Raw genomic sequence first — 14965 nt, 5'->3', positions numbered from 1 at the left:
TTGACTGACAAGTGATGGAAGAGGCCACAGCTGTTTTCCCTGCTAGGACAGTTATTGGGCAACTCAATATAAATTGTATGGGTTTCACTTACTCAGCTGCGATTGAGGTAAGCAAAGGAAGCGGCTTCAGTAAAACATCCAGGCAGGTTTATTAAACTTCATAAACCACCCAGGTCATGGGTGGACGTACTGCCGGTTCAACTGGTGCGGCTGCATCGGGGCCCAGAGGCTCCAGGGGGCCCGTGCAGGGTGGCTAATAATGAGGGAAATCTGGCCAGTTTATCTGGCCCTGAGGCTCGGAGGGGCCCCTGGCCAGGTTGCCCACATGTGCGTCGGGCAGGGAGCAATTCCTGCAGCTCCACTGCCTGCAAGAGAAAATCGCAGTGGAGAGGAACTGCAGGGAATGGATCCATCCAGCTTCCTGCCCACGCTTTCTGTCTCACACAGCAGTGGCTGAATGACATAATTATTCAGCACCGCAGCTGTGCGAGACAGGAAGCTGCCGGCGATGGTGCGGCTTCAGGATGCCATGCGCAGAGGTGAGGTGTGTGTGTATGCAGAGAGGTGAATGGTGCTGTGTGTGTCTGTCTGTGTATGCAGAGGGGGGAATGATGCTGTGTGTGTGTCTGTGTGTGTAGGTGGAGGAGAGGGCAATGAAGGGGGTGATGGGGCAGAAGGCAATGATTGGGTTGACAGAGAGGGCTATGATGGGGTGATGAAGCAGAAGGCAATTATTGGGTTGACATAGAGGGCAATGATGGGAGTGATGGGGCAGAAGGCAATGATTGGGTTGACAGAGGGCAATAATGGGGGTGTTGGGGCAGAAAGCAATGATTGGGTTGACGGAGAGGGCTATGATGGGGGTGATGAAGCAGAAGGCAATGATTGGGTTGACATAGAGGGCAATGATGGGGGTTATGAAGCAGAAGGCAATGATTGGGTTGACATAGAGGGCAATAATGGGGGTGTTGGGGCAGAAAGCAATGATTGGGTTGACGGAGAGGGCAATGATGGGGGTGATGGGGCAGAAGGCAATGATTGGGTTGATGGAGAGGGCAATGATGGAGGTGATGGAGCAGAAGGCAATGATTGGGTTGACAGAGAGGGCAATGATGGGGTGATGGGGCAGATGGTAATGATTGGGTTGACGGAGAGTGCAATGATAGGGGTGGTGTGGGAGAAAGCAATGATGGGGTGGTGGAAAGGGCGATAATGGGGGTGGTGGGGAGAAGGAAATTATAGAGGTGGTGAATGAGCAATAATGGGGATGGTGGGGAGGAGGAAATGATGGAGGCGGTGTAATGGGCAATGATGGGGGTGATGAGGGAAAAGACAATGATGTTGGTGGTGGAAACGGCAATGATGGGGATGGTGGGGGAGGAGGAAATGATGGAGGTTGTGGAATGGGTAATGATGGGGAGAAGACAATGATTATGGCAGTGGAAAGGATAATGATGAGGTGGTGAGGAGGAGGCAATGATGGAGGTGGTGGAATGGGTAATGATGGGGGTGGTGGGGAGGAGGAAATGATGGAAGTTGTGGAATGGGTAATGATGGGGTGGTGGGGGAGAAGACAATGATGATGGCAGTGGAAATGACAATGATGGGGGTGGAGGGGAGGAGGCAATGATGGAGGTGGTAAAATGGGAAATAATGGGGTGGTGGGAAGAAAGCAATGATGGACGTGGGGAAGACGGCAATCATGGGGGGAGAGGGCAATAATGGGATGCAGGGGGAGGAGGACAATGAGGGGTGTGGGGGATTGGGATGGGAGGAAGGGTGATTTATTTTTTTTGAATCAGATATTTTTATTAAACCATCAAAATTGTGCATAAACAATAAAAGGAATAGTTTGTTTTCAGCAATATACAAATACACAATACTTTTTTTTGTTAGAAAACTTATTTAGTCCCAAACCAAACTCCCACCCCCCTTCCCCCCACCCACTAGAGACCTGTCAAGAGTCATCCCCCACTAAATTATCACATACAAAAGTACAAGAAGAGGAAGATGACTTGTCAAAAAATATTTCCATAGGGGCAAAAGGTCTTCAGGTCACATTGATTCAAGCCACGGGCTCCACAACCTGTCAAAGAGGTCCATCTTGTTCCTCCTAACGTAGATACTCTTCTCCAAAGCAATGATATGGTCCACTTGCTTCATAAAGTCTCTCCTTGTTGGTGGCTCTTCCCTAATCCAGAATTTGGCGATCAACTTTCGTGCAATAAATAACAGTCTAGCTATAACCGTTTTATACAGCTTATCAGTTATTACCTCCTCCACATAGCCCAAAACACATACCAGAGGATCCCGAGGCACATTACAACTATATGCCAAACCCACTTTATTCAACACCACCACCCAAAAGGAGGACAGCCTGGGGCACTGCCACAACATATGAAGGATGCCCGCTTCGGACTGCGAGCATCTAGGGCATTCTGAATTAGGCCTTAATCCGGCTTTAAATAACATGTCTGGGGTTCTGTAAGCCCTATGAATGACAAATAATTGTGACAGCCTACCAGGCTCACTCATTGATATCTTGGGCACATAATCCAATACTGATTCCCATCGGTCATCATCAATCGCCCCCAGGTCAGCCTCCCATTTCGCCCTTGCTCTAATAGGGTGCTCCGCCAGAAAAGAAAATAGAAGGAATTCATATATACCCGAAATCACCCCCTTCGTGCCTCCCCCTTCAAGGATAAAATCCAGCATAAGATCCACCTGGATTTCAACAGGCCCTCTCTTACACTGTGCCCGGTGCGCATGAGAAAGACGACGGTATTGGTACATCTCAGACTCCGGGAGTAAAAATTCTTCCTGCAATATCTCAAAGTCTCTAATTCTACCCTGATGTAAAATCTGGCCCATCCGAGAGATGCCTGCCTCCCTCCAAATATGAAATCCCTCCATCTGTCTAAACTCCTGTAGGACACAGTTGTTCCAAATGGGTGAGAATCTAGTGAGTGCCCGTACACCCCTAATTCCTTTAACTTTATCCCACACCTTGTGAATGAGCCTTACAGTGCAAAATTTAGAACCTTTCTCACGGAAATGTCCCCCCTCTAGGCCCTCACTCAACACCTTTGTCCCAATCAATGATCTCAGGCTGCAAGGTGCCCGCATCCCACCTGACCCATCTCCCCATCCCTTGAAATGCTGACACTGTGAGGCCAAAAAATACAACCACGGATTGGGCAATGCCACCCCTCCCTCCGTCTTTGGTCTCTGTAGGGTTTCCTGTTTAAATCTGGGGCTCTTCCCACCCCAGATCAGCTCACCAAACAAAGATCTAATCCTCCGAAACCTATTCTGCGATATCCATATAGGGGAATTGTGCAACACATAGAGTAACTGCGGCATCACAATCATCTTTATCAGGTTTATCCTACCAATTACCGATAAGTGTAGCTTTTTCCACGCCTGGACCTTGGTACGTATCTTACGCAGAAGAGGTGCCAAATTCAGTTCCTCAAAGCTAGTCAGAGGGAGTGCGATCTGAATCCCCAAGTACTTAAATTTCTCAACTAGCCTCAACCTTGTGACAGAGTCCCCCCCATCACCGTCCCCACTATCCCCATCTATCAACATCATATTCGATTTGTCCCAATTGATCCTTAAGCCCGAATAACTCCCGAATTCCTCAATAATGGCCTCCGTCTTTACCAAGGTCCCCTCGGAATCCTCCAAGAAGAGCAGGATATCATCAGCGTATAACGCTACTTTTTCTTCCGCCTCCCCGTACATAAAACCCTTCACCTCCCGGGACCCTCTGATCTTTGCGGCAAGGGGTTCCACCGCCAAGGCGAAGAGCAGCGGGGACAGAGGGCAGCCAGGAAGGGTGATTTATAATGGATTTAAGAACAGGGGGAGGTGGAGGAAGATGTTATTATCGATTATGTCTAACACAGTCTCTTAGTATAAAGTGTACTCACTTATTATGTATAGCATAGTCCCTTAGTATAAAGTATACTCACTTATGTATAACACCATCCTTAGTTACATAGTTTCCTCTTTTGTTATGTATAACACTGTACCTTCTTCTGCTGTTATGTACAGTGCTGTCTCTTACATAGTGTATTTTTATAATTTTTGTTATTCACAGCTCCCTCTTTTATTACATAGCCCCCTCTCTTGTTAGATATAAAATGACTACTGATGGAGGAGCCGGTGACCAGACTACCAGTCCATTAGCTCCTCCTTTAGAAAAGAAGCTTTCCCATGCTTCATCAACCATCATTGCATTATACAGCTAACAAGACAGGACGGTATGTAATAAACAACAGGGCTCTATACAATCCAATATGTAAGGGGCGGCAATATACACAATAAAGGAGACTATGTAATATATACATGTATTTGTGTGTGGCTAAATATATATATTTTTGTTGCCTTAAAAGTATGGAGTCCCAGACACATTTCCTGCACAGGGGCCCCAAGCTGTCTGTGTCCGCCCCTGACACTGGTTAAGCAGAAAAAAAAAAAGCAAGACAGCCTTTCTGACACAGAGCTAAAAACAAAAGAACTTAAACAGTTCATATGGTAGTATGGGTCCAGACGCTCAGATCCGTGTCCTTTAACCCCTTCACCACCTGGAGTTTTTCCATTTTTGTTTCCATTTTTGCTCCCCTTTTTCCCAGAGTCATAACTTTTTGATTTTTCCTTCAATATGGTCATGTGAGTGCTTTTTATTTGCAGGACGAGTTGTACTTTTGAAATAAACCATTGGTTTTGCCATTTAGTGTACTGTAAAATGGGGAAAAAAAATCAAAATTAGGTGAAATTGTAAAAAAAAGTGCAATTGCACATTTTTTTTTACCATGTTCACTAAATAATAAAACTGAGTTAGTAGATACCAAACATGTATATGTTCTTTTTTATTTAAGTGGTGAAAAAAAAATCAGAAGTTTCTTAAAAAAAGAAAAATGCATCATTTTCTGAGACTCGTAGTGTCTCCATTTTTTGGGATCTGGGCCTGGTTGAGGGCTTATTTTTTTGCATGCAGAGCTGAAGTTTTTATTGATGTAATTTTGGTGTAGATCTGATCTTTTGATTGCCTGTTATTACATTTTTATGCTATGTTGCAGTGACCAAAAAAGTTATACTGGCGTTTTGATTTTTTTTCTCGCTATTTACCGATCGTATTAATTCTATTTATATATTGATAGATATACCACAGGGGTCTCCTGCAGACCCCGAGTTGTCATGCCAACCCATTGGTGGCCTGTGGTCATGTGACACGGGTGCCGATGGGTGGGATTATTGATATGCTTCCGGCACAAGCATGTTAAATAACGCTGTCAGAGATTGACAGGGCATTTAACATGTTAACGGCAGCAGGTGGATCGCGATTCCAATTGACATGTGCCAGAGAGGTTGTGGGCTCATGGCCGGGGGGCCTACAACAAACACGGGGAGGCAAGCTTGGACTGCCCTATATGTCTAAGGTTGGATAGGGATTAACAGACACACTGGAGGTCTCCACACCTCCAGGTTCAGACTATGAATGAGACACTGGGCCTCCATTTTATCTGCCAAACTACATATCCGAGTTGGGGATATGTGGGCAATCATTTCCACCCATCTCTTTTGAGTGCTCGATTTATTAACTCTCTTAGCACTGTACTTGCTGGAGTATGCTTTCCCAGGCTTACATCACCAAAGCTACCAAGCTTGATGATACAGATCTTCCTGCAAAGACCTGTCCGGCAGCCATCTTACAATATATGTATATATACTCCGATACAATCACTGCTATGTGCACAGTATGAGTGGGTCTCCTGAGCGTACCCACCCTGCATGTATACAGAACATGTGTATGTCTTACTAAAGGGTATCTGTCACCAGGTTTTTGCTTTCCCATCTGAGAGCAGCACAATATAGGAGGTGTGATCCTGATTCCTGGGATGTATCACAGCGGTTGTGATAAAATCACAGTTTTCTCTGCCACAGATCTATCCAGTTCTCTGAATGCTGGGCTCTGTATGATGCAGCGCCCCAGGGTCCTGGTCATTGCAGTAATATCGTTCTCCTCTAGGGGGGAGTGATGTTACGTTTGGAGACAATAAAGGAGATCTCACTACCAGGTAACACCAACACACAACACATTTCATACACCAGTCCACCAGGGGGAGCTATGCTCAAAATGTTAGAAATGTTCTACCAGTCTGTGGTGGCAAGTGCCATCTTTTTTGCTTTCATATGCTGGGGTAATAGTGTGCAGGCCTCTGATGCTAATAAGTTGAATAAGCTTATCAAAAAGGCAAGCTCTGCTGTCGGCTGCAATCTGGACTCTCTTGAGGAGGTAGTGGAGAGAAGAACTCTGAGAAAGTGTATGGCGATTATGAACAATAATGCACATCCACTATATGAGCTATTCATGAGACAGAAGAGCACCTTCAGTAACCGGCTAATACTTCTGAGGTGTAAGAAGGAAAAATTTAGGAAATCGTTTGTGCCAACTGCTATGGGGATGTACAACAATAACATTAGGGTTAAATCATAAAGGTGATTGTCCACTTTATTTCTTCTACTTTTCAGTTCACCCACTGTGTATGTCCTATTCTAATGTATAATGTCCTTCTGTCAACAAACTGTCATGTCAATTAAGTAATTCATTTTATGATTTTTATGATGTAAGTTGTGCTGCTGTGATACCATAATTTCCCACGGGATCAATAAAGTGTATCGTATCGTATTTATTAGGGCACTCTTCACAATTAGGTAAAACTGGTGGTCTGGATAGAAAGTTAGGCAGATGCTGGCTGAGCTTCACTTAGGCAGCTGCTAGCTGAGCTCCGCTCAGGTAGCGGGTCACTGACAGGGGTGGGATCCTGTCAGAGGCCTAGACAGAAGGCCACGGAGCTGTGCCTGCCCCACGTACAGCAGCTTCCAGAAAGAGACACGAACAGAGAACTGTATTGCAAAGCGTGAGAAGAAGTCATAGTAAAAGGAGTGGAAACCAGAAGGAGTTCTGCCCTGCACAGGCTGCCTCCTTCTGAGGCTCAGTGTTCCGGTAGCCGGAACACCGAGGGAGCAACAGTCCTTTATGTCTTGCTCCAGAGACCGGCAGGACAGCTAATTTCAAGTTACTGATCCGAGCTATACCCAGGAGGCACGGTGGCAACTCGCGGAGGCCGGGGTGTGTAGAGTCCCTGTAAAAAGCCTCAGGCCACCAGTCATATGGGTTTGTCCTATCCATCTGAGGACAGGGAAAGAGACATAACATCTACAACATCTACAATAGTTGTGAGGATCTTATGAGAGGCTCAGCAGTAAGGGACTACAACACTCAGGCGCTAGAGAAAGACTACTGTTTTCCACCTGGATAAGGGGACTCTGGATTTGCCTCCAAACCGGCCGGACTCTGCCTGCCCTGTGATCTGGTGCTCTGGACTGTGGATACTGAAGTCTAGAGTAAAAGGTAAAGAGACTGCAACCTTGTGTCCTCGTTCTTCACTGCGCCTCTCACCATCCACCATCTACACTCTGGGAAGCCCTGGGGATATACTTCACCTGTGGGAAGGTATACCATCTAGCTGCCATAACATCCGAGTTCGAGGAAAAGGGGTATAACCCACTGGCCTTACCCCAATCCAAAAATGAAATAATGCATATGTCAAGGGAATCGATGATATTCAAACCTCTGAAAATCCTGGTCCATCCACGCTTCAGAAACAGATATGTAAATTACCCATAGTCACCCAGTTTTATCCCGGGTACAAAAAGTTCAATAATATAATCCGGAAACATTGACCTATATTACAGGGCGATAAACATATTGGGGATCTTTTACCGCAAAATCCAAGATTCGTATATACAAAAGCCCAAAACTTGGGCCTTCTGCTTGCTCCCACCACTAAACCAGTATTAAGCAATCTCACAAATACAAACAAGGCATCAACTACTAAAACTATGGGGTTCAAATCATGTGGCAAATGTTTCTGCTGCAAGCACACAAAATGTGGCAGAAAAATATACACGTCTTTTACAGATGCAAATAACACTCATGAATATCCCATTAAGTCCTCAATCACATGTGACTCTGTAGGGGTCATCTATATCCTTAGTTGCCCATGCGAGAAAATTTATGTCGGGCGCACGAAAAGACCCCTAAAGGTCCGCATAAAGGAACATCTGAACAATATCAAAAAGGGTTTCAAAGGTCATCCTTTATCCCGACACTTCTATGAGAAACACAATAAATCATGTGAGGGGATCTCCTTTTACGGTATCCAAACTGTACCTAAGAACCCAAGGGGTGGCCACTACATCAAAACCATGTCAAGAATTGAATCTAAATGGTTCTTCTCCCTTGACAGCCTGGCAGGGCTAAATCAGGAAATTGAACTTTATGCCTTTTTTTTACGTCAATAATAACATCATCCGTCTTGAACACAGGCTAAAACGATGGAGCTCGACGAATACCCCGGGCTAACATTATTAATGGGTGACTATACATAGAGGCAAGTGTCTAACAAGGGTTATAGAGCTCTAATATTTTATATTTCATACATAAAATGACACATTTTATGTATTCTTAATATTTGTGTACATTTATAACTCCACACATACTGATGTGGTTATATGTTCAGTCAGTCTAATTAAGACACAAGATTTTATTAGTTTTTTCATTTTTAAATGCAGTATATACAGATATACTTTTTAAGCTTTTTACTATAATCAATAAAGAATTTTTTCCCCTTTTAAACACTTTCCCAGTTCTTAATTCACCTGTTTATACACTTTAATTCCCAACCAACAGACAATTCAATTGAGTTCCACAGCTCAATACCTAATTACATATCAACAACTTTCTGCATTGGTGCACAAACAATCATCCAATTAAAGATACGATTCACTAATTGAATCAGCACTGGCAGCAATTACACATAGGAGGGGAGGGCATATCACTATAAAAAAAAGCAGGAAGACATGCTGTCAGCATTAACCCTGATGAAGAGGGCCAGAGCCCTTGAAATGCATTGGTTTGCTGACTAGCTATACTAGCACACCTGTCCTCTTTAGCCCCGTAGCGTGGTGACGTCACCAGTAGCTCCGCCCCCACCCTTCCCGACCGCTACCTCAGCGCTGCATCCGGCCGGGGCACGCGAGGTCTCGCGGTCGCACGGCTTCTGCCGCCACTCTCTCCTTAACCCACCGCTCTGTCATAGCGGTACTCCTAGCGGTGGCTCAGACTTTCCGGAACCGTTTCCCTCCGCACTCAGCACCGCAGTGAGTACACCATATTTTATGTGCACATAGCAATTGTGGCATATTAGTGCTCCAACATACTAGGGGAGCATTTCTCCTCATCTCAACATATGGGCAATCAATTCTAATCACAGTAATCCTTGTCAGCCAGCATCTGATGGTCATCTTACTACCTTAACCTAACGGAATCCTGTGCTACTCCCACCAGCAGTAAGTTTATTGTGCACTGGGAAAACTAGACCACATTTATTTAAAACCACCATTACCTATAAAGGTTGTACATTTATTTAAGCAGGGGCATCTACTATAAACCTCTGAAGATTAAGCAACCATGGTCATCACAATACCCGCATCAATTGCAGATACACAGAGTTCACGTCTCTTCATTGCACATTTCCATTTAATATGAGTGAGTATATATTATAAATCTATTTAGTCTCACTATATTCACCAATACAAACATTTACCCTTTTATTTTTTTCTCTCCTCATTCCCCTAAGATTCTGGTAGTACTTTAACCCCTTTCTGACATCGGACGTCCCTCACGATTCTCACCATATGGCTAAGCAATACTGAACAATTTGTCAGAATTTTATTTTTTTTCTAATAATTTTGTAGCAAATTTGAATAATTTGGAATCAATTCACTCATCTCTAGTTGGAAGTCCTTCTTCTACATCAGATGGTCATGCCAAAATCAGTGGATTTTATCAACTCCTAACACCCCACATTGCTGAACTAGAAAGCTGTCTGTTATTAGATGAGCAAACCCTGGGCTGGAATGTATGGGTGTGACCTTTTCCACTCAGGCTCTTTTGGTCGCTCTTAAATAATGGACCCAAAATACTGTCCACTAAAAAATCCTCTCAATAACCTATTGTTTCTGGTGTACTTTCTTCCAGTACTTACAGAAATGGTGCGTTGCATTAGAGGTGCCAATTCTGGCACTTTACCCAGCTCTTCCTGATTGCCCAGTGGAACCCTAAGCAGCGTCAGTCACCCTGACCGAATACCACAGGTGGCGTCACGAACATTTTCCCTTTAAAGACCTTTCCCCCTTTTTCAACGGACGTCCCCTAGGGCCACGGGCCCGGTCAGCCACCGTGACATCCCCCTTGAGAACCGAAGGACCCGGTACCGAGTACCCCACTGCCCTATGGGGGCGATCCATATGACCCCTCCCACACCACTTATTTGCAGCTTTCTGTGTACATTGACAGAAAACTGCTAATCAGTGATGAAAGCGGTGTTAAACAAACCAGTTGAATAAATGGCACCATGCAACTAGAGATAGTCTGCTGATTAAACACTGATTTTATTGAAACAACACAGCCTAGTAAGTGATACATCACTGGAATCAGAGTCTCAGCCCCTACATCATGCTGTTCTCAAAGTACATATCAAAAATCTGCTTATCAATTCCCTTTAAATTACATTCTTATCGTTGCACCTTTAAGACGTAATCAATAAGGGTAAACAAGTTGATTGTGAGTTTTATCTTCGCTTATTTGCTCCTACATAAAATGTACAAAATTAGAAGATGGTTACATACTAAAGGGCTGTCAGATATCAGAAAAAAAGTTTTGCTTTTCCAGGTACAGCGCTGCTCTTGTAACAAGCCAGACTTTTTTTTTGTCCTATATGTCAAGCAAGCCCTTCAAAGTACATGTATAATCAATCGTACAAAATAAATGTTACCTGTTATTTAGCGCTAATGGTTTATGTTTATCCTCCAGCGCTATTTTGTTCTGCAGAAAGAATTGTCTGGCTAGTACAACTTGCAATATAATCAGTGAAATAGCAACTGCAATTGTGAGCCTTAAGAGAAAAGAAAGACAAATATTGAAATTAAAACTTAAATATATATAATTAGAATATATCATGTTATATATTATAATATGTGATTATTCTCATTGTTTGGGAGCTATAAAGAATTTGTAAGGATTTTTATGCAAGTATTTGTTTTAGTTTGCAACCATATGTAATGTGAAGACATTGCAGGGGAGATATGACCTTTGAAGTTTCCTAATTTGTAGCTATCAGTAAAGTCTTGTCTAATCTATTGTTTGATTAGATGGCAAATTACTTATGTTCTAAAAAGAACAATAGTTTTTTTCCCCCATAACTCAACAGTACATAGTTGTATAACAATCTTTGCAATATGCTATTACACAAAAACTCTGTTTTTTCCACTTAAAATCCACTTCTTTCCATCCCATAATAGTTAATAGACCGGGAGGTTGAAGGGAGAAGCTGGAGAGAAATAGAGAGACACAATGAGACTGGCTGCAGCTTCTAGTCAGTGTTGTAGTTTATGGCAGGTTAAAATTAAAACACAATCATTTTACAGTCCAAATTAGAATTGGATCATGGGTCCATCTGAAAGTAGTCTTTAATAAAAATTATAAAAATATAAAAGTTTTCATTTATAAATGTAAGGAAATCCCATGTCAGATGATGGAATTCTACTAATAAAATAATAAAATTCAAAAGCAGTAAGTAAGCCAAACTTACAACGAAATTCCAAATCCTTTCAGTACTTGTAAAGCTTGGCCATGCTTTATCGGAAACACAAATGCATAAACAAAAAACAGGCCAAACAAGCTTTGTACGATGTGCATTATCAAGTAACCTGCAGAAAAAAAAGAATGTCAGTAAGCGTAAAACCAAATTAAGGTTAAAATAAAGTTCTTTTTCTACAGGAGCATAATTATTGACATACCCCATAAAACATACGCAACTTGCCAACCAGAGTATCGTGCTATGGAAGCCTAGGTGTGAAAGAAAAAGATATGTATTACATCATTTCACTATAAACCACCGAATAACACTTTCTCAAAATATGCTGAAAAGGTTTTAGTTCGTGATCTCGCATTTCATCTGCACAAAAAAGGTATGCTGGAGTTTAAATTATTCTGTATGCTTAGCCAGAGGGGTTGGTTGGCCTATATTCTCAGAATTTATGTTCATGTCTTGTTTGATGTTTTTGTGTTTAGTATACAGCTCTGGCAAAAATCAAGAGACCACTGCAAAATGTTCAGTTTGTCTGATTTTTCTCTTTATAGGTATATTTTTGAGTAAAATGTAAATTTGTTCATTTATTCTATAAACTTCTGACAACATGTCTCCGAAATTCCAAGCAATACATTTAGTATTTTTTTTCTCACAAGGAAAAATGGTCAAAATTTAAAATAACTCCAGTGCTTTCAGACCTCGAATAATACAAAGAAAACAAGTTCATAATCATTTAGAAACAACAATACTAATGTATTAACTCAGGAAGAGTTCAGAAATCAATATTTTGTGGAATAACCATGATTGTTAATCACAGCTTTCATGAGTCTTGGGATGCTTTCCACAAGTCTTTCACATTGCTTCAGGCGCAAAAATGTAAGCAGTTCTTCTTTGTTTGATTCCTTGTGACTATCCATCATCCTCTTGATTACATTCCAGAGGTTTTCAGTAGGGTTCAGGTCTGGAGATTGGGCAGCCTGTGACAGGGTTTTGATGTGGTGGTCTCTTAATTTTTGCCAGTAAGGAAACATGTCGCTCATGGTGTGGTATATCTTTAGTTTGTTTGGAGCGTGGAAACGCTGTGTCAAAGCGTGAAGGCATTCAATAGAAGAAGAGAAGGATCCAGCTCAACCAGCACTGTATAAGGGTGCGATACCGCCTTCTATGTTACCATCACCATGTGAATCCTGTTTTAAACCTCTATCATGCACTTCTGTTAATAAAGAATATTCACTGTTCACTGAGCGGCATCCCTCTTGTCTCTCATTTGGTAAAGGTGCCAGGAAACTGTGTTTTCAATGGAAAAAAGTGAGCAAAGACTCATCAGGCAGCTTTGTTCCATCTTCAGCTTGAAAACATATGCACGCTTTGGCAAGTGTGCATATTTACGGGAGAATTAGAAAGAATACCTGCAGGTCTAATAAGCATTCAGGCAACAGATATCAAAGTTGTATGGTAGCCTTAAAGGTACCATCACACTGAACGATATCGTTAACGATATCGTTGCTTTTTGTGACATAGCAACGATATCGATAACGAAATCGTTATGTGTGACAGCGACCAACGATCAGGCCCCTGCTGGGAGATTGTTGGTCGCTGGGGAAAGTCCAGCACTTTATTTTGTCGCTGGATCTCCCGCAGACATCGATGAATCGGCGTGTGTGACGCCGATCCAGCGATGTCTTCACTGGTAACCAGGGTAAATATCGGGTTACTAAGTGCAGGGCCACGCTTAGTAACCCGATGATTACCCTGGTTACCGTTGTAAATGTAAAAAAAAAAACACTACATACTTACATTCCCGGTGTCTGGTCATGTCTCCCGCCGTCAGCTTCCCGCACTGACTGGTGAGCGCCGGCCGGCCGTAAAGCACGCTGTGCAGCGGTGACGTCACCGCTGTACTTTACGGTCGGTGCTCAGTCAGTGCGGGAAGCTGAAGGCGAGGGACATGACCAGACACCGGGAATGTAAGCAGCCCTGCGCTTAGTAACCCAATGTTTACCCTGGTTACCAGTGAAGACATCGCTGAATCGGCGTCACACACGCCGATTCAGCGATGTCTGCGGGAGGTCCAGCGACGAAATAAAGTGCTGGACTTTCTGCTCTGACCAACGATGGCACAGCAGGATCCTGATCGCTGCTGCCTGTCAAACTGAACGATATCGCTAGCCAGGACGCTGCAACGTCACGGATCGCTAGCGATATCGTTCAGTGTGAAGGTACTCTCTCCATGCTGACCACAGCATACCTTCAGTGATAGTAATAGTGCATTGAGCCGCCTGCTTCCCTCCCTGAACAGGTGCATTGAAGCGGGGGAGAGTTCACCTAACTTCACTGTACCTGTCTAAGGAGGAAAGAATTTCTATAAATGCATTATTGCCATCACTGAAGATCTGCTGTGGGCAACATAGAGAGAGTCAATCACACCCAAAGCGTGAATTATGGCTCTAATCACTATGGTTGTGGAAAGGAAGGCAGATTAGAAGGCTTGGGGGAACTGACAGATTTCTTTTAAGACAGTGATTTAACTAGTGATATATAATCAAGCTTACCACACACTGAGAGGATGATGGGTTTTGGAATTTTACTGGAAGGAATCCTTTTTCTCCAACCCAAAGTCTCTTCATATGTTTTCTACAGATAAAATAATGAAGGTCACTAACATTACCAATAGTTTTCTTTAAAGAAGAACTTGTATTAAGTTTTTTTTAACTAATCTGAGAATACAAGTATGTGGTGTACTGTAGTGTGTAAATATACTCAGCTATTTGACGCCTTCTCCAGGATCCAACTTCATTCTGATGCTCTGCTCAGTGACGGCACTGCTCTTAAGACTCTGCACTCTGTGTGACCTTGAAATGGCTTTTACGTTGTAAGCCTATGGAGTGTCAGAACAAGGCTCCATAGGCTTTAATTGTAAAAGAGACTTCCAGCTCACACTTAGAGCAGAGAGTGATTTCGAGAGTCTGAAGTGCAGTGACCTCACTGAGAAGAGGAGCAGAACAGCGCTGGATAACAGAAAAGGTTGCTGTCATGGGTTTACTGCAACAGAGAGGTGCCAGAAGACTGCGGTGTCTCCTGCACTTAGTAGAAGCATGTCATCATCATATGAAACAGTGCTGGTTTCTGCTAGCAGTGCAGGAGTCAATCTGTTCATTTGAGAGCTCCTCGAGCTTTCCTGCCTTGATGGTCTCAGCTGTTCAGTGTTGGCCACTCCCCTCTGCTATATATGTTCA

General features: G+C 43.2%; 1 protein-coding gene across 2 annotated transcripts in view; it reads right to left on the bottom strand.

Moving 5' to 3' along the window:
* The window catches only part of LOC138676973 (stimulated by retinoic acid gene 6 protein-like), a 633869-nt gene that overhangs the window by 47361 nt on the left and 571543 nt on the right, over window positions 1-14965 (bottom strand). For both annotated transcript variants that reach the window (XM_069766703.1, XM_069766713.1), the window contains 4 exons: window positions 14282-14363; window positions 11938-11986; window positions 11730-11847; window positions 10914-11033 (listed from right to left, as the gene is read on the bottom strand). In XM_069766703.1, the coding sequence (XP_069622804.1) occupies window positions 10914-11033; window positions 11730-11847; window positions 11938-11986; window positions 14282-14363 (369 nt within the window). The remainder of the gene's footprint in view (window positions 1-10913; window positions 11034-11729; window positions 11848-11937; window positions 11987-14281; window positions 14364-14965) is intronic.

Source organism: Ranitomeya imitator, chromosome 1 (assembly GCF_032444005.1).
Source record: "Ranitomeya imitator isolate aRanImi1 chromosome 1, aRanImi1.pri, whole genome shotgun sequence".
NCBI lineage: Eukaryota > Metazoa > Chordata > Amphibia > Anura > Dendrobatidae > Ranitomeya > Ranitomeya imitator.
This window is presented reverse-complemented; position numbering and strand designations above follow the sequence as displayed.